The sequence below is a fragment of the Lycium barbarum genome, chromosome 5, assembly GCF_019175385.1.
Source record: "Lycium barbarum isolate Lr01 chromosome 5, ASM1917538v2, whole genome shotgun sequence".
NCBI lineage: Eukaryota > Viridiplantae > Streptophyta > Magnoliopsida > Solanales > Solanaceae > Lycium > Lycium barbarum.
Window position 1 is genome coordinate 87753536 of NC_083341.1, and position 20824 is coordinate 87774359.

Here is a 20824-nt window from a genome sequence, read left to right on the forward strand (position 1 = left end):
TTTGCACTTAAACTTTGTAAAATTGGAGGTGGATTTATATTTTTGTACCGCGGAATGTGGACGTGGATGTGGATTTATATTTGGGCATAGTGGATCTTTAAACGTGGATATGAATTCATTTTTCTACATCATGAGTTTTATGATGTGGGCATGGATTCCGCGAATGAGGACGTGGATTACTATTTACGCACTATGGATTTTGTACACATGGATTTGAATGTGATCATAAATTAGACTTCCTCAAAAGCGGACATCATCATGGTTTTAGATTTCCTTAAAAACAAACGTGGATGTGGATTTAGCTTTCGTTAAAGTGGATATCAATGCCGACTTAATTCTTCTTCAAGTGGAAGCCATAAATTTAATTCATCTCCAAAGTATGTTATGGATTCAACTTCCGAAACATGGGTTATAAGTATAAACTTCCTCAACCCTGTTTTATTTACATATATATTTCTTTATTGCTAACTATTGTTTTTAGCTTGCGGCTATTTGAAAGTGACAATATTAAAGTTGGCATCACACATCAACTCGTGGAACTATTTCTTCGGCAGCGAACTGGGGCAATTCGTTGGGAAGGATAACCAGACTTCCCGACAAGGGTCAACGATTTACCTCGAACACTCGTCTCCAAAACCGAATATTCCGTCTGCATTCCAGCATATCCAATTTTCAAAATTTTCGAGTTTATACCATAATACCCAGTGTCATCATAATTTGACACTGGGACAATATTTTTCAAAGATTCACGCCAATCGGGATTCGTTATGCATAAGGTGTCGTAGTTATTCCAGAATTACACCCGACCTGATTCTCGTGCAGCCCGAGATATGTAGGCAACTTGGAGACCGGAGTTCGACCGCAATTGTTATAACCCATATTTTCATACATTGGGACGTTTTAAAATAAACGCGACAAGTTAAAGACAGGACTATCTCAAGATACGAAGTAGAGACTTTAACTTCCGGTTTCGTTTCAAGTCACAAATTACCTACAAATTTCGTTGGCATGGAAGCATTAATGGGAAATTGGGATTAAATTAATCATGATTAGATTATTAGTGGGATTGGGAACAAAAATCAGTCCATTATTTTAAGCCATGTTTGGCTGTGCAGTTGAGTGCAATGGTCAAAGATTCTTGACCCAAAAACTTGAGTGGGACACTTGTCCAAACTTTGTAACCCATTTATAAGGTAAAAAACTGATTCACTCCACAACTCACTACATCATTTCAACAATTACAAGTTAAGAACACATAGAGAGAGAAAGGGAAACTCTCGGCCTAGAGCTAGTCGAGAGTGAGGGTTCCAAATTGCTCCAAAAATTCAGTTTTCTTAAGCAATTCAACTCCATTGAAGGTATATTAACGTGTAGCATCCATTGATATAGCAAGAACAAGTGTTAAAATTCAAGAAGAGAGTTTGAGGGGCTAGCCAATTGAAGAAGTTAGTTACAAGGTAAGAATGATCATTTTTCTTGTGTTGTATGATAATTTGAAGGTACAATTCGTGCATGTTGTTGTTGGATTGTTGTTGTGGTTGAAGTAGGGGGTGAGCCGTGAGCTTGGTGAAGTCATGGTTGGTTTCATTTTCCATGTATTGTTGATGGATTGAATGTGTGTCAACATATGTAAATGAACAAAGATTGTAGAAGTTTGTTTATGATGTTGCATGTTGGTATTGGACTGTTTTTCTTGAATTTGAAATGAGCCGTGTGTTGTAGAGTTAAATGGAATCATGCTTAATCTTCTTGTACATGTATTGGGAATGGATTGAATGTGTTGAAGTATGGATAAATGGATGAAAATCATGAAGATGTTGTAGTTGTGTTGAAGCCGTGTAGGGGGACTGTTTTAGGGGAATTTATGGACTGTTTTGTGTCATATTTTGATTGTTGTTGTTATGGACATTGTGGTGTATTGTATGAATATTGAATATGTGAATTGAGGTGTTAAAGAAACGAATCATGTTGAAGTATACAAGCAGTCCAAAACCGTGGACTGTTTTAAGGTTAGAAGTGAATTACTGTATGTTGAATGTTGAATGTTGTTATGAACATATAGTGAAAGTGAAGTGCAATGATTCAAGTTGAAATTGAAATGATTTGTGGGCTGTTGTAAGAATAAAAATGATGCTAAAACAGTTCCAAGAATCGTGAAAGTAATGTTTTTAAACGTGTTGTTGTCGTTGTAAGTTAAATATGGAAAATTGCTAAGTGAAAATGGTATTGTGGTATGTGTTGTTTGGCCGTGAGTTTGGGACTGATTTTAATGATGTGCAAGCTATCCAAAGTCCCCTAAGTCATGTTAAACATGTTTGGATTGATATATGAAAGATATATGAAAGAATGATTAGCAATGATAGCTTGTAGCACTAGTTGGTTTGAATGCGAACGAAACGTCGTTTAAATGTTAGAAAGGGATTGTGAGCGTCAAAATACGTATTAAATTCCTTTGTAGACTAATTGTAGCTCTTGATATCTTGATATAGGATAAGTGTTTTTGGGCAGCAAGTACAAGTTATAATACGACTAAACGCTAAAGGTATGTAAAGCCTATTCTTTCTTTCTTTTGGCATGTCCTAGATGTAAGTATGAAATGATATGAACCTTGGGGTAAATTCTATTCTCTAGTTCCATGCATGACTTATGATTCTATATTTCCTTAATGCTATTGTCACGAGCATACTACATGATTGACTAATGAATGATGTATAGAAGTTCTTACTCTTAAAAGAATGGCATGAACAGAAGCATACTTGACTTTCAAAAACTACATCATGGAAATTGATACATGTACATGAAAGCTGAAACGTTCCATGCTATAACTTATAATGAGAGTTGAAAAATATTGAATATGATTATTATCCCAATACTTTAGAGCTGGTTAGTTGCTTATCTATTGAGTCTCAAAAGATGAATTGCATATATGTGGTTGCTTATTATTCTGCTCGTGCTTACCGCTATATCCTTCCCTGAGTCCCGGGCCAGGACACGTTCTCGTGCGCATATTTACTATATTAATCACCGAGTCCCTCACTAGAGGGTCGGGACACGTTATATATATATATATATATATATATATATATATATATATATATATATATATATATATATATATGATATGATGATATGATGATATGATGATGTGATGATATGATGACATGATGATATGGAGATGGTGGCCAGGAGGACATATTCCCTATTACCGAGTCCCTTATTAAAGGGCCGGGACACGTCTATGTTTCTGTTTATGATGCTATGATTTTAATTACCGAGTCCCTCATTAGAGGGCCGGGACACGTTATATATATGTTATATACAGAATGATTATGCAGCTTTGATTACAAAACTCTATAACGATATTGATATGAGAATGATACAGATGAAATATGTCCAAAGGCAAGTTTTATGAATTTCTGATTGTTGCATTGGGTCCTACATACTTGGTCTCCTTATGAGTCTATTACTACATTTCATGTTTTACATGCTCAGTACATATTCCGTACTGACCCCCTTTCTTCGGGGGGCTGCGTTCATGCCCGCAGGTACAGACGCTCGTTTTGGAGATCCGCCAGCTTAGGATATCTATTCAGCTACTTTGGAGTGCTCCTTTGTTCCGGAGCCTAGCTTGTGGTATAACTCCCTTTTGCTGTATGTGTATGTGTTTATTCGGGGAACGGCGGGACCCTGTCCCGTCACATGATACTGTCATTACTCTTAGAGGTCTGTGGACATCTGTGTGGGTCTGTGTACAGTTGTTGTTGCGTTGTGTGAACATGACTTATGTTTGGGGCGTACCCATTCGTGATGGCAGCCTTGTCGGCTTGCATATGTATGTATGTTTGGAATGTTGCGTGTAGTGGCAGCCTTGTCGGCTTGCGTATATATATATATATATATATATATATGTTGTTGTTGAAAATGGTAACTCCTCAGGAGACAGGTGCCTATGACATATAGAATCGTGACAGCTTTAAAATAACGCCCTGCCTTTTTATACAAATAAGTTCATGATATGTTGGTTATAAAAGATTATAGTTAACAGGGAATATGAGTGTCCAACTCGGGCACTAGTCACGGCCTACGGGGTTGGGTCGTGACAAAAGTGGTATCAGAGCCGTTCAATCCTCGGAGTGTCTACAGACCGTGTCGAGTAGAGTCTTGTTTATCGATGTGTTGTGCACCACATCTATAAACAGGAAGCTACAGGACATTTAGGATGTCATCTTTCCTTCTTATTCTAGATCGTGCGATAGAGCTGTATTATCAGGATAATCTTTCCCTAACAGATTGTTGTGTTTACAGCGATGCCTCCAAAGAAGGCGACAGCCGCCCAGAAGGGCAAGGCGGTAGTTGGAGAGACCAGTGGGACCCGCAGGGTTACTAGGTCTTATTCCCAGTATGTGCCTGAGATTAGACTCCAGTCAGTGAGCTCCGCTACCCCACCATTATCAGAGGAGCCTAGGGCAGCAGCAGCTGCAGATCAGGAGACAGATCTACCACCGGCTCCTGGGGTTCCAGCACCCGAGCCTCCAGCTCCCCAGCCAGGGGCGGAGGATAGGGCCATGAGGGACGCATTATAGTTATTGACCAAGTTGGTGTCGGGGCAGGCTCGCAGGCACGGGTTAGGAGGTGATTATGCGGACATACACGATAGTTTGAGGGTCCGTGATTTCTTGACTTGTAACCCCCAGAGTTTTATGGGTCAAAGCCCGCAAAGGATCCACAGGATTTTATTCGACAGATTCTGCGTACGTTGCGGGTGACTAAAGCTTCCTAGACTGAGTCGGTTGAATTGGCCTCATATCGGTTGCGTGATGTAGCGGTTAATTGGTATGAGTCCTGGGAGTTGTCCAGGGGTGAGGATGCTCCACCAGCAGTATGGGACGAGTTTGTAGAGGCCTTTCTGGGTCATTTTCTGCCTCCGGAGACGAGGCGGGCCAGAGTTGATAGATTCCTACACCTGAGACAGGATGGCAGAAGTGTTCGAGAGTATAGTCTCGAATTTGATTCGCTGGCTAGGTACGCGCCCACTATTGTAGCTGACATGGCTGATAGGGTGCATCGTTACGTGATGGGGCTGGATCTTTATTTGATTGATAGCTCTATGGCAATGGCTTCTCAGCCCGGTATGGACACCGCTCGAGTGCAGGCATATGCACAGGGAGTTGAGGACCGACGTAGAGGGCGACGACCTGATAGAGAGTATGACAGGGGTCAGCATAAGACAGTTAGATCAGCTGGGTATTCTGGTGAGTTTCGGGGCAGGCAGCCCCAGCAGCAGCATAATAGCTATCCTTCTCAGCCGGCACGGAGTGAACCTCCACGATTCACTGGTAGGAGGTTTGATAGCACAGGGTATTCAGAAGTTGGTCAAAACTCCATTACTTCAGGTTTCCAGATGCACAGGGATTCAGGCCAGACGAGGCCACCTATACCACAGTGCCCTCGATGTCGCAGGCGCCATCCGGGGGAATGTCGCCGCATTACTGGTGCTTGTTTCTCTTGTGGCCGTCAAGTCCATACTATGAGGGAGTGTCGATTTGGGGTTGGTGCAGGTGGCGCAGCTCAGCCTACTGGATCGGTTGCTGGTTCATCCTCTTCGGTAGCTATGCGCCTTATGGGGCAAGGTATTCCGACACCAGCAGGCCGTGGCAGAGGCCGGGACGGAATTTCCAGTTCTAGCGGTCCTTCAAACCGCATTTATGCCTTAGCTAGCAGACAAGATCAGGAGGTGTCGCCGAATGTTGTTACAGGTATATTATCGATTTCCTCCCAAGATGTATATGCATTGATAGACCCAGGCTCCACACTGTCATATATTTCTCCCTTTGTTGTTAGTAAAAATAGGGATAAATTATGACGAGTTTATAGTAAAAGAAGTAGTAGTATGATTAAGCTAAGAGTACAGAGGAAAATGAATTGTGACGGATGCAAATGTATTGGTAAGACAGGCTGTGAGGTTGTGAAGGATAAGATTGACTAGGAAGGGTGAAAGGTTAAGTATGCTTATACAACACTAATGTAACATTCGAGCACGAATGTTCTAAAGGGGGGAAGGATGTTATAACCCATATTTTCATACATTGGGACGTTTTAAAATAAACGCGACAAGTTAAAGACAAGACTATCTCAAGATACGAAGTAGAGACTTTAACTTCCGGTTTCGTTTCAAGTCACAAATTACCTACAAATTTCGTTGGCATGGAAGTATTAATGGGAAATTGGGATTAAATTAATCATGATTAGATTATTAGTGGGATTGGGAACAAAAATCAGTCCATTATTTTAAGCCATGTCTGGCTGTGTAGTTGAGTGCAACGGTCAAAGATTCTTGACCCAAAAACTTGAGTGGGACACTTGTCCAAACCTTGTAACCCATATATAAGATAAAAATCTGATTCACTCCACAACTCACTACATCATTCCAACAATTACAAGTTAAGAACACATAGAGAGAGAAAGGGAAACTCTCGGCCTAGAGCTAGCCGAGAGTGAGGGTTCCAAATTGCTCCAAAAATTCAGTTTTCTTAAGCAATTCAACTCCATTGAAGGTATATTAACGTGTAGCATGCATTGATATAGCAATAACGAGTGTTAAAATTCAAGAAGAGAGTTTGAGGGGCTAGCCGATTGAAGAAGTTACTTACAAGGTAAGAATGATCATTTTTCTTGTGTTGTATGATAATTTGAAGGTACAATTCGTGCATGTTGTTGTTGGATTGTTGTTGTGGTTGAAGTAGGGGGTGAGCAGTGAGCTTGGTGAAGTCATGGTTGGTTTCATTTTGCATGTATTGTTGATGGATTGAATGTGTGTCAACATATGTAAATGAACAAAGATTGTAGAAGTTTGTTTATGATGTTGCATGTTGGTATTGGACTGTTTTTCTTGAATTTGAAATGAGCCGTGTGTTGTAGAGTTAAATGGAATCATGCTTAATTTTCTTGTACATGTATTGGGAATGGATTGAATGTGTTGAAGTATGGATAAATGGCTGAAAATCATGAAGATGTTGTAGTTGTGTTGAAGCCGTGTAGGGGGACTGTTTTAGGGGAATTTATGGACTGTTTTGTGTCATATTTGGATTGTTGTTGTTATGGACATTGTGGTGTATTGTATGCATATTGAATATGTGAATTGAGGTGTTAAAGAAACGAATCATGTTGAAGTATACAAGCAGTCCAAAACCGTGGACTGTTTTAAGGTTAGAAGTGAATTAGTGTATGTTGAATGTTGAATGTTGTTATGAACATATAGTGAAAGTGAAGTTCAATGATTCAAGTTGAAATTGAAATGATTTTTGGGCTGTTGTAAGAATAAAAATGATGCTAAAACAGTTCCAAGAATCGTGAAAGTAATGTTATTAAACGTGTTGTTGTCGTTGTAAGTTAAATCTGTAAAATTGCTAAGTGAAAATGGTATTGTGGTATATGCTGTTTGGCCGTGAGTTTGGGACTGATTTTAATGATGTGCAAGCTGTCCAAAGTCCCCTAAGTCATGTTAAACAAGTTTGGATTGATATATGAAAGAATGATTAGCAATGATAGCTTGTAGCACTAGTTTGTTTGAATGCGAATGAAACGTCGTTTAAATGTTAGAAAGGGATTGTGAGCGTCAAAATACGTATTAAATTCCTTTGTAGACTAATTGTAGCTCTTGATATCTTGATACAGGATAAGTGTTTTTGGGCAGCAAGTACAAGTTATAATACGACTAAACGCAAAAGGCATGTAAAGCATATTCTTTCTTTCTTTTGGCATGTCCTAGACGTAAGTATGAAATGATATGAACCTTGGGGTAAATTCTATTCTCTAGTTCCATGCATGACTTATGATTCTATATTTCCTTAATGCTATTGTCACGAGCCTACTACATGATTGACTAATGAATGATGTATAGAAGTTCTTACTCTTAAAAGAATGGCATGAACAGAAGCATACTTGACTTTCAAAAACTACATCATGGAAATTGATACATGTACATGAAAGCTGAAACGTTCCTTGCTATAACTTATAATGAGAGTTGAAAAAAATTGAATATGATTATTATCCCAATACTTTAGAGCTGGTTAGTTGCTTATCTATTGAGTCTCAAAAGATGAATTGCATATATGTGGTTGCTTATTATTCTGCTCGTGCTTACCGCTATATCCTTCCCTGAGTCCCGGGCCAGGACACGTTCTCGTGCGCATATTTACTATATTCATCACCGAGTCCCTCACTAGAGGGTCGGGACACGTTATATACATATATATATATATATATATATATATATATATATATATATATATATATATATATATATATATATATATATATGATGATATGATGATATGATGATGTGATGATATGATGACATGATGATATGGAGATGGTGGCCAGGAGGACATATTCCCTATTACCGAGTCCCTTATTAAAGGGCCGGGACACGTCTATGTTTCTGTTTATGATGCTATGATTTTAATTACCGAGTCCCTCATTAGAGGGCCGGGACACGTTATATATATGTTATATACAGAATGATTATGCAGCTTTGATTACAAAACTCTATAACGATATTGATATGAGAATGATACAGATGAAATATGTCCAAAGGCAAGTTTTATGAATTTCTGATTGTTGCATTGGGTCCTACATACTTGGTCTCCTTATGAGTCTATTACTACATTTCATGTTTTACATGCTCAGTACATATTCCGTACTGACCCCCTTTCTTCGTGGGGCTGTGTTCATGCCCGCAGGTACAGATGCTGGTTTTGGAGATCCGCCAGCTTAGGATATCTATTCAGCTACTTTGGAGTGCTCCTTTGTTCCGGAGCCTAGCTTGTGGTATAACTCCCTTTTGCTGTATGTGTATGTGTTTATTCGGGTTACGGCGGGGCCCTGTCCCGTCACATGATACTGTCATTACTCTTAGAGGTCTGTGGACATCTGTGTGGGTCTGTGTACAGTTGTTGTTGTGTTGTATGAACATGACTTATGTTTGGGGCGTACCCATTCGTGATAGCAGCCTTGTCGGCTTGCATATGTATGTATGTTTGGAATGTTGCGTGTAGTGGCAGCCTTGTCGGCTTGCGTATATATATATATATATATATATATGTTGTTGTTGAAAATGGTAACTCCTCAGGAGACAGGTGCCTATGACAAATAGAATCGTGACAGCTTTAAAATAACGCCCTGCCTTTTTATACAAATAAGTTCATGATATGTTGGTTATAAAAGATTATAGTTAACAGGGAATATGAGTGTCCAACTCGGGCACTAGTCACGGCCTACGGTGTTGGGTCGTGACAGCAATTCTCTCAAATTTTCTTTGCCCTTAGCCTTCAGAGTCCTTTTGCCGGGACAAAATAGGCTACTGAGTCAACGTCTTTGCCCGAAAATTCTTTCATCATTACCGGGCAAAGAGGGACAAGTTGTTGACACCCAATTTTGTCCCTCCTCTATTTCAATTTATTTCCTGGAGCTTCTAATTTATTGACGAGTTAAACACTTTATTTTCACTATTATCTTTTATTGCTACTACTATTAATATCGATACTTTCATTTTTCACTATTTTATTTACTATCAACATTACTAGCACTACTCTGTCACAAATCTCAAAAGGGTTCGTCATCATTTTATTTCGGATTTTTGTACCCGTTAAAAATAATTATAATTTATCAAGACTTTTGTTTTCTACATATTGATCACTAATTATCATAGTATATGTTGTACTAGTTATTAAATTAGAAGCCCAAAAAATAATTAAATAGAGGAGGAAGGACCAACAATTTCAGCCAAATAAATGGCCCAATTAATTAGCCCACATTTTAATACCTAGCCCACTATACATTCAACAACCAGCCCAACATTTTCAGCCAACCCAGTCCAAATTTCGACCAGACCCGCCCTTTCATTTAACAAGGAACCATTAGGGTTCCTTGTTCATTTTCCTCCATACGCCGCCGCACACCCCCCCCCCCCCCCCGTTCTCTCTCTACCCTCTCTCTTCCGCTCCTCCTCACCCCCACTTCATTCTGTCCCCCACGCTTCTCTCTCCCACGCCTCCGCCGCTCCCACTTCCCTCTGTCCCCCGCTTTTTTCCTCTTCACACTACTCTCTCTCTCTTCTTCACAAGAAACCCTAGATTTCGCCCTATAAATAATCGTTTCCAAGTCATTTGACGGGAGGATTTTTTCAGTTCATGAAATTCCCCAAGAACTAGGTGATTTAGCCGCAGAAATCCCCTAGAAATTAAAATTGGAAACCCCACAAAATCCCCCTAAAGAGGAAAGGATTTTGAATCTGTAATCATAACTGTGTTGTTGAATATCGAGAAGAATACCTAGTCGTTTTTTCATTGCGTTGGTTGGTCTTTGAATCCGAGCATCGCAAGCTCGGATTTGACAAGTGTTCGAGTGTATATCGAAGGCTTCGCACCCACTTCGCTACACCCGAAGAAGGTAATTTCCCATTTTTTATATTTTTGTTTTATTTTATTTGGCATTCGTTGGTTGCCCTGCGTTACTTTGGTTTATTATTCCGTGCTGCCAGCATGTTAGTATAGTTAATTTGATTTAGTTTGATGGATAAGTTTGTTCCGGTATTGGTCTGTTTGGGTGGTTAAGCATGTTTTTGTGTAATAATGTAGTTTGGCTTGTTTAAGTATATGAACAACACTTCTTTAGTTAATTAATTGCAGTCTGGTAGCTCAGTAAGTGTTCGTGTATTCGTTCATGATTGTTATCTCATTTGGGTTTATTCAGTTCAGCGTAGCTAGGAAGCATTATGCACATTCCCTTTTTTTAGTTAGTCTAGTCTCGGTTCAGAAGTTAAAATATTAGGATGTTTCCTGTTTAGTTTGGTTTAACTTCCAGTTTAGTAGTTTGATTATGTGTCAGTATGAACTATACTAATATGATATCATTAATGTCTCTATGCTAGGCTATAAGCTGATTCTGATAGGTTTTTGGTGTTGGCATGAGTTTATTTTGGTTCATATATTCTTCAGCATGCAGAAATAGGATTTAAATGATGTTAGCAGGTCTAAATAGGATCAACAAGGATTTGAATTCAACTTCAATTAGCTTATAAACATATAGTGTCTCTGGTTAAATACCATTTTTCTGATTAAAATGAGCTAAATGACTATCATGTTGCAACTAGTTTGGAATTAAAACTCATGCAAACAACTAGAGTGGTCTGATATGGATAAAATGTATGTACAGGCCTATGAACCTTGTTTAAGTTTACATACTTATTTAATTATATGCTCATGAAAGGGGCTATAGGGCATTTGTTATTCTTTGCATGATTTGATCAGACCTGTACCAATAAACCTCCTTTATATCCCTCTAAGTATATATATATATATATATATATATATATATATATATATATATATATATATATATATTTGTTTGTTAGTGTAATAATGAAAGTTTGATCAAAGTTTTGGATGTTTATTACTGTATGAACAGTGTATCCTTGATTTGACTGAGGTTTGATTATGTTGTTTTGTTCAAGAAGGGTCTATGTCTAAGCTTGTGATTGTTGTATTAAAGAAATGTGGCTAAGGAATCTTTATACTAGACTAATCACAGTTATGCAATAGAGTGTACAAAATATGAGTATTGAAATAGGTTCTGTCTGTTTTACATGGTTGTTCAGTTCAGTTATTTGGCATGGGTTAGGTATTATTAGTTTTAAATTCTATTAAGTATATGTTTAGTCTCAAATCAGTTGAATCTGGCTGCATGTTAGTTAAGTTAATGAATTAAAATCGACCTATGCATGGCTTTGTTGGAATTGTGTGAGCTCATGTAAAGTGTAGAAATGTATGTTGTTTGTACTTCTGTATTCAGCACACTGTCCATTAGGGATTTGTTGATTTGTGTAAGTTAAATGGTATGATTGCAGTGTGTTGGCTTGGATGTCTTGATTAGTCAAAATCACCGAGAATGCTCATGTAACCTGCCTTGTTAATGGTACCGAATTAATGGTAGTTTAGATTATATTTATATGTGTTGGTGTTTGTTTAACTATTGTCCATTATTCACTAGTTTAGACATACTTCCATATTTCAATCCTATTCTAAACATGTGTATCCGTGTTGGCTTTCTTTCTCAATTTTTCTAGTGAGCTTATGTTAACACTCCCAGTGTTTATGTCTATTTATCTTTGGCTGAGTTTTTTATTTGTGTAGCTTATTTGCATACTGCCTTGTTGGTTCCTGGCTAGTATTCTTGATAAAAGTTTAGACTAACTTGAATTAGCTTTACCTTGTTGTAAAAAAAAAAAAAAATTGATGTATGCTTCTTCGTTTGTTTGTCTCAGCCATGTTATTTTATGCATATGATTCATTTTGCATCTGATCTGGCTTCGTGTGATTAGGTTCATACAGTCCGGTCTTGACTTATTCCAACTGGGATCCATATTCGTCTGACAATACTGTGGGAGTTGTTGATCAATCTTGCACTAGTTTAAAAAATAGTTGATAAATACCTGCTTTAAACAAGTTTGAGGGGGACTGTACAATATAAGTCCCATATTCTGTCTACATGAACCATATCTTAGGAAATTCTATGTGCATCTTAAGGATGTGTCATTGACTGATTGATGTTGAAACATTAGTTGCATGTCAAGAATGTTATTTAGTTTTGTCCATTTTACACATATCAATTCGTTTTGCTTGTTTGGAAGCTGCTGATATATTAATCAGAGGCAGTCCATAGTGTTAATTAAAGTCGTTAAGCTACTCATAGACTGCTATACTATGGAATATTGGCTTGATGTTTTCCTGCCCTCAAAACTGTCTCGTGGGAGGTTCAAGAGTGTAGGATCAGATCTATGTGAAATGCCGTGATGATTTTGGGTTTATTTGAATTCATATATATTAGTGTATCTAGTACATCCTTATGACTGTGTGTGCATGAAATATACTTAAATATACATAGTATATATGTATAATCTATGGAGTTTGCTTTGAATCTGTATTTTTACATGTTTAAGCCTTATTGATCGTATACTTATCTTTTTCTCTCATATCTTTTTATGCATGAACCTCACATACGAGTCCGAGGGACTCGTTCTTCTTCCGCATTCGGTGTTAGGCTAAAAGCCCAACGCAATTTTCCTGGGTCATTTCCCATCAATTCTGCCGCAGCAAAGAAAAAATAGAAAACAAGTTTCTGGGCCAAAGCCCAATATACAATAGCAGCAGATCAGCAGTCCTAAAATGGGCTGAGCCCATTTAATATCACTCGCTCCTTTATTTCATTTTATGCATTTGATTTGTATTTGTGCAACTAATACTTTACTTTGTTATTTCCTTAACTTAGATGAACCTTAGCAATTAGTAGGGTTAGTTTTAGTAATGGGTAGTTAATCCAAGGAAACTAACAATTAATTCCATAAGTTTTATTCTCTTCTTTCCATGTTAAAATTATTTATAATGTCTAATATTTATTTTATTTGGAACAATTGATTTGCAAAATAACATGACTATATATTTTAAGTAAAGGGAATCATATTTTATTCTTACTATCATAGACATTTCTAAAGCGTCACTAATACACAAATATAAACTCAAGTATATTTTATAAACATTGTTTTCAAGATTCATCTAATTATATATATTTTTAGCTGAGCATAGTTAAATAAAGTTAAAAAGAAAAAGGAAAACTCATCATCTTTTGCATTCTATTTATAAAATAAGTCTATGATTTTCTACACCACTATACTCATATGATGTAATTTTATTCTAAGTTTAAATTGGCTAGGTCTTCTCTTAAAAGTTTCTATTTATATGCGTATCGTTAGATTTTGCAAGTCTTATTTTTAAAATAGCATTTTTATTTAAAGCCTTAGCATATCTTTTAAATCTTATTTTAAACAGCGTTATTATATTTTTCTTTAAAACCTTAATAACATTATAAGCCATTTTCTAAAATTTAAGCATCTCATTTAACCTTAATTAATTAACCTAAGTTTGGCCGGATAACCGTAGTTAACGGATCCTAAAGGATGCCTAACCCCTTCCTTTTTAGGATAATATAGAACCTTTACCTAGAATCACACTGGTTAAGCAGACAATTAACAGAGGTTTAGTTAGCTTTACCTTAGTTAATAAATTAGGTGTCCTAATTCACCGTTAAATTAATTAGGTGGCGACTCCTTAAAATAAGCAAAATAGGAATCACCAATATGTTGTACTCCTAATTTTAACCCGTTTAAAATGGGGTATAACAGCCATCAGATCGATTAGTCCATGCTAGAGCTACAATATCCTTCACTCTGTTGACCTATGTCGTGACTTTCTCCACTTTGGGTGCAACTGCTTAAGGTGGAAGACCAATCCCTATCGAGGAAATGGAATTGGGTGTTTGTGTTACCTCAATTGTAGTTAGTGTTGCGGCCTCAGAGACATAGAAGTACTCACGATTTTCGATTTCCCCTTACTCGCCACTATAAGTTATTGGAGTAGTACTGCCTATGGAAGGCAAAGTAATTACCTTGGCCTTACCCTTCTCCGTCGGAAAAGTTGTCGTCAGTTTCCCTATAATTCGTTGTCCGGTCTTGTATTTCTCAACCATAGTACTAGTGTTGCTCGGTGCCATTACAATTGCCTTTCCGTTTCCCTTCTTGGCTCATCCCCTCACCATTCTAGCAATTTGTGCATGTTAGAAACTACTCCTTATCATGCGCCCAAATTCGAGTGTCAACTGCATCTCTAATCAAGCTGATTTTTTTTTAATTTATGAAAATCTTAAAACCTTGGATGGAGATGGATAGACGACTTAATTTTGTAGGGTTTATGGAGAGGGCAGAAAGTTGAAACAGGGCATAGTTTCTTATCAAATTAATAGTGAGCTATACCAGCACAAAAGTAAGAGTAATTTTTTTCTCGTGAAATTAAGAAGTAATATTTTCCAAAATTTTAGGTTTAAGTTTATTGTTTGTGATTAGCATTTCTCATCACAAGATAGCACAGCCTTGTTGTACTGGTTTAAACCACTTTAAGTTGGTTAACCTTTGTGATTAGCAAAGGTTATCTGATATCAATCATTAGAACCTCAATCCATTTTACAAAACAAAAGCTTAGAAAAAGCTATGCAGAATTAGTTCAAAGAGGGAGACGAACTATTTGTGAAGATAACAAAATCAACATAAAACTCCATTGTTTTCAGTTAGGGTTTGAGAGAAAAGGGAAAGTCGGTGAGAGAAAAAGAGAGCTTTATTTCTCAATGATCGGAAATTAAAATACCTAAAGTCGTTCTAGAAGTGTCTAAGCAGCTTATATACAAGTCAATTAACTAACTATGCTCAACTATTACATAGCTGGGCCTCAGCCCAATTACAAGATAAATAAAAGGAAATGGGCCATAACTATTGCTACGTAGGATCCAATTTAGAATGGGCCGGAACTCCAACACCCCCCCCCCCCCTCAAGTTGGAGAGGGATAAGACTCCCAACTTGAAGAGAAGATAATGATGGTACGGTCATGAAAAAATGGATTCTTGGCAATATGGATGGCAGCTTGGTTATCACAAAACACTGGAACAGGTTCAGAAACAACAATGCCATAATTTGATAATAAACGTACAACCCAAGCTAACTCAGCCACAACCTTGCTCATGGCCCTGTACTCAGCTCCAACTGAAGAAAAAGAGACAACTGGCTGGTTCTTAGCTTTCCAACAAATAAGAGAATCACCCAACAAAACACAGAATCCAGATATAGACCTCCTAGTGTCTGGGAATACAGCCCAATCACTATCACAATAGGAAGTCAAAGACAGACCGGGTTTGTTGGTGAGGAAAATACCAACTTCAGAGGAACCTTTGAGGTATCTAAGGAGATGGAAAGCTGCTCCCATGTGCAAATGAGTAGGATATTGCAGAAACTGACTCAAATGTTGAGCAACTAATGACAAATCAGGTCTAGTGTGTGTCAAGAAATTGAGCTTACCCTCAAGACTCCTATAGGTCTCAGGATTTTTCAAAGGTTCACCCAGATCAGCTTACGATTTCACAGTCAGATCATGAGGGCAAACAACAGGACTAACATCAGCATATTGGTGCTTTTGAAGAAGATCTCTAATGAACTTACTTTGATGAAGGAGCAATCCAGTAGGGAAATATGCAACTTTAACCCCAAGGAAATAATTAAGAGTCCCCAAGTATTTGATCTTAAACTGGTTATCAAGAAAATCTTTCACATTGGAGATTTCTTCCGAATAATCACCAGTCAAGATAATGTCATCAACACATAAAACTAATAAGACAATAAAAGAGCAAGACTGTTTAGAGAACAAAGAGTAATCATTCATGGAATGGGAATAACCTCTTGGGCGTAAAGCCTGAGATAATTTATCATACCACTGCCTAGATGCCTGTATGATACCATAAAGAGATTTATGGAGAATACAAACCAAAAGAGGAGACCTGCCAGAGGTAGGAGGAGAGGTAGAAAGGTCAGGAGGAAGTTTCATGTAAACTTCATCCAAATCACTATAGAGAAATGCATTATTTACATCAAGTTGAAATAGGGGCCATTCTTTTTTAACAGCAACAACAATAAGACATTTGACAGTAGAAAATTTGACAACGGGAGAAAATGTTTCATTATAGTCTACCCCTTCTACTTAAGTATCACCCCTAGCAACAAGCCTAGCCTTGTACGTTTCAACAGACCCATCAACCCTATACTTCACCCTATAAAACTCATTACAACCAATAGGTTTCTTTCCAACAGTTAGTTCAACAATTGACCAAGTATTGTTAGCCTCCAGTGCCTCAAATTCCTTGCTCATGGCATCCTGCCAAGCAGGGATAAAGGTTGCCTATTGATAAGATTGTCGGTCAGGTTCAGCAATGCTGACCAAACCATGAGAACAAAAGGAAAAAAGACCAGTTCCACCTAAAGAAGGGGGTAAAGAAGATAGTGTAGTCTGGTGGATTTTCTAGCAGAAAAAATGAGAGGAAAAAAAATAGTAGGTTGAGTGGGTACACGACAAGAGGAAGAAAGAGGAGGGGAATTATCAAAGGAAGAAGATGGAAAGATGGGTATAGGAGGACCTGAAGAGGATTGTGAAGAAAAAGATGGAGAATCAGGAATGGGAATAGAAGGAATGGTAAAGACAAAATAAGGGATGGTTGTAGAAGATGATGCAAAAGGAAAGATATCCTCATGGAATATAAAATCCATAGATATGGACACTGATTTAGTAGTAAGGTTATAAACTTTGTAAGCTTTCTTACCTAAGGGATACCCCAAAAAACATAAGGATCAGGTCTAGGCTGAAACTAGTCCCTGTGAACTTTAGGAACTGTGGAAAAACAAAGACACCCAAAAGTTTTAATGTGAGAGTAAGTAGGAGGTTTGTGGTAATATATTCATAGGGGGACTTGTTGAGAAGAAGTTTGGAAGGGAACTATTGATCAAGTAGGTTGCAGTTAAAACACAATCACCCAGAACCTGATTGAGACTTTGGATTGAAAAAGCCGGGCCCTAGAAGTCTCAAGTAAGTATCTATATTTCCTCTCAACCACACCATTTTGTTGTAGTATGGGAGGACATGATATTTGATGAAGAATACCTTGGGCAAGGAAAAAATCAGAGGCCGAATAGTTGGACCCAAGCTCGTAGGCATTGTTACTTCTGATAGTTTGTATTGATGAGTTCAATTGAGTTTTGATCATGGAAATAAAGGCTTTGAGAAGGGGAAAATCACAACTCTTGGACCCTATGAGGTGAGTCCAAGTAGCTCTAGTGTATTCATCCACTATGGTGAGAAAATATTTGCAATTATTGTATATAGGGCTTTTATAGGGGCCCCAAGTATCTACATGGACAAGTTGAAAAGCATGTGAAGTGGTAATGGAACTATCAGGGAAAAGTAGTCTAGGTTGTCTTGCAAGAGGACAGATAGTATAGGTGAAAGGTTGTTTAGAAGAGAAAGTGCAGGTAATTTGGGAAATATCTTTCATTCTAATAGAAGGTATGTGACCCAGTCTGTTGGGCCATAACATCTCCATTTTATTTATAACAGAAGTAGCATTAAATTGAGGATGGGAAGAACCACTAGAAAATAGAGGATAGTCACCATTACAATCAGAGACAGAACATTGTTTAGTATAAAAAGAACTGTGGAACCAGTATTATTACAAGTAGAAACTAATGGAGACTCAACCTTACTAGCAGAAATTGGAGAAAGTCATTATAGAAATAGACAGGATTAGCAACAACATCATTACTACAAGCAGGAGAGGAAGAGAAAGAGGAAGCATTTAAACAGTTACAATATTGCACAAGCTTATAAAGTCCATCATCCAGTCTACCAATTTCCAGTTTCCTCTTCATTGAAGGGGCTTGTATCAAACATGAAAGTCTAGTATACAGGGCAATACAATCAAGTTGAACAATAAGTTTGGAAATAGAAACAAGATTATAGTGAAAGCTAGGAATGTACAGCACATGGTGAAGTGTGAAGGACAAGAAATGAAGAGAACTAGTGCATGTAACATTCACTTTGTACCCTTTAGGTAGGGTAACAAGATATGGTATAACTAAAGGTTTGATGTCAAAGAGTAGGCTTTTGTTAGAGGTCATATGGTCAGTGGCTCCAGAATCTATTACCCAAATACAATCATTAGTTTTAGATAGCATGCATGCACCAATAAGACATATTATTAATACAACTAGGAAAAGACATCATACCAGCAAAATTTGCAGAACCTATGAGATTGAACTGAGCAGACTCTGTGAGTTGAGTTTGTTTAAGTAGTTGCATAATACATGAGTTGATTGTATTGATCCATGGATAGGCCATGGATAGAAGAAGAACTAACTGAGTTATCAATAGAGGAGCTACCAGATGCTTCAGAATTCTGCACCTCAACATTAGCAACATTCCTTTTACCCTTTGAGAACTTCAAATTGGGTGGAAACCCATGAATTTTGTAACAGTTACCAATGAGATGTACAGGCCTCTTATTGTACTTGTAATCCAAAATATATTTAGTTTGATCAAAATTAACCCTTTGGTTGAACTGCCTAGGAGGATAAGATGGAGCAACTAGAGGATTTGGAGGTGGGTTCAGGTGAGCATTGAAAGAAGTAGACTCAGGACTGAGTTGAGATGTACCATAGACTTGTCCTTGTCTCTCATCATGTAGTAGAATATTGTAAGCAGTATCCAGAGAAGGAAAAGGTTGCATCATTAGGAGGTTGCTTCTAACACTAATATAAGGATTATTGAGACCCATGAGGAACTAATGCAACCTGTTTTCCTCATCTTCCTTCTTAAGTTCAGCCTTAGCATCACAAGTGCAAGAACTACTGCCCTTAGACACACACATAAACCTAAGCTCATCCCACAGTTTCTTTAACTTGTTAAAATATGAAGTTATGTTCAAGCACCCTTGAGAAGTGGAGGCTAGCTCCTTTTTTATTTCAAAAACCTTTGTACCACTAACAATACCATATTTGTTATTCAATTGTTTCCAAATACTCTCAGCAGTGTCAGAATGTTGAACACTTTCAGCAATGTCTGGGGTTAAAGAGTTGGTAAGCCATGAAATAACCAAATTGTTACACCTGTCCCATTGTCTAATCTGAGGAGAATCCTCAGTAGGTCTAACACATGTATAATCAATAAACCCTATTTTGTTTCAAGCAGACAATGAGACAATCATATTTCATTTCCATCCTCCAAACCCAGTGCCATAAAAAGGAATAGTCACTGGTGAAACACCAGGTACATCAGACGATAACAAGTATAGAGGACTAGAGGGATCGGGGGTAAACGGTAGAAGTAGAAGTTTGAGTCGAAGTCACCATATTGAGCTACTACAATGTCTAAGTAAAACAACAGGGAATAAGGAATGAAGTTACCAGCCGCCTTTGATGCCAAAAGACGGTAACAACCTTGCAATACTCAACCTCGAATCAAATCACTTGAATGAAACACTAGATCGAAGAAAAACCTGGAGAATCACAATCAACCATGAGAAACCCTATATTGACGAACAAAATCGAAAGTCTCGAGCGATCGCGACCAAAAAATCACGAGAAAACCCTAAATCGATGAGGTAAGCCTAGGTGGAAGGAAATTTTGAACAATCAACCGTAAAACTCAATGCTACAACCTTTTCGTCAAATTTACCGATAATCAACACCAGAAACCTAGAAATCGAACAAACAAAATCCTTGAAGTCGACCAAAAATTGACCCAAAAACTCAAGAAAAAAACAACCGTAAAGTTGAAATTGAATAAAAAATAGTAAGGGTAATATCGGAGTATAGGCGGAAACAGATAAGAATGGATTACCTGCTCTGATACCATGTGAAGATAACAACATCAGCATAAAAGTCCATTGTTTTCAGTTAGGGTTTGAGAGAAAATGGAAAGTCGATGAGAGAGAAAGTGAGCTTTATTTCTCAATGATCAGAAATTAAAATGACTAAACTCGTTCTAGAAGTGTCTAAGTAGTTTATATACAAGTCAATTAACTAATTATGCTCAACTATTACATATCTGGGCCTCAGCCCAATTACAAGATAAATAAAAGGAAATGGGTCATAACTATTGCTACGTGGGATCCACTTTAGAATGGGCCAAAACTCCAACACTATTGACCTTATTCATGAAAACACACGCTCTAGACCATCATTCCGCGCAACGTAAAGCACCAAGTGATGTCATTTAATTATATATGGCATTTGAAACTTTTTTATAGGTTTACTTTGATAAAATTTTCGGACAAAGCGCGCTATTGTGTGACACCACTTCATTGAACGTGTATCTGCCACGATTCTAAAGTGGACATATACAC

General features: G+C 37.7%; 1 protein-coding gene across 1 annotated transcript; it reads right to left on the minus strand.

Moving 5' to 3' along the window:
- Positions 1–19261: 19261 nt before the first annotated feature.
- LOC132639557 (uncharacterized) lies at positions 19262–20366 on the minus strand. Its single transcript, XM_060355995.1, has 3 exons — positions 20320–20366; positions 20155–20174; positions 19262–19650 (listed from the first exon to the last, which is right to left on the minus strand). Exons 1-3 carry the CDS (start codon positions 20364–20366, stop codon positions 19262–19264), a joined length of 456 nt encoding a protein of 151 aa, XP_060211978.1.
- Between the last annotated feature and the right edge of the window lie 458 nt (positions 20367–20824).

What these genes read in the sequence shown, in the direction of transcription:
- LOC132639557 (XM_060355995.1), bottom strand. Translation starts at nt 20,366, where the DNA reads ATGGACTTTTATGCTGATGTTGTTATCTTCACATGGTATCAGAGCAG. An exon ending in TTCACATGGTATCAGAGCAG is followed by an intron (nt 20,175 to 20,319) that starts GTAATCCATTCT and finishes TTCGATTTCTAG; the next exon opens with GTTTCTGGTGTTGATTATCG. An exon ending in GTTTCTGGTGTTGATTATCG is followed by an intron (nt 19,651 to 20,154) that starts GTAAATTTGACG and finishes GAAACAAAATAG; the next exon opens with GGTTTATTGATTATACATGT.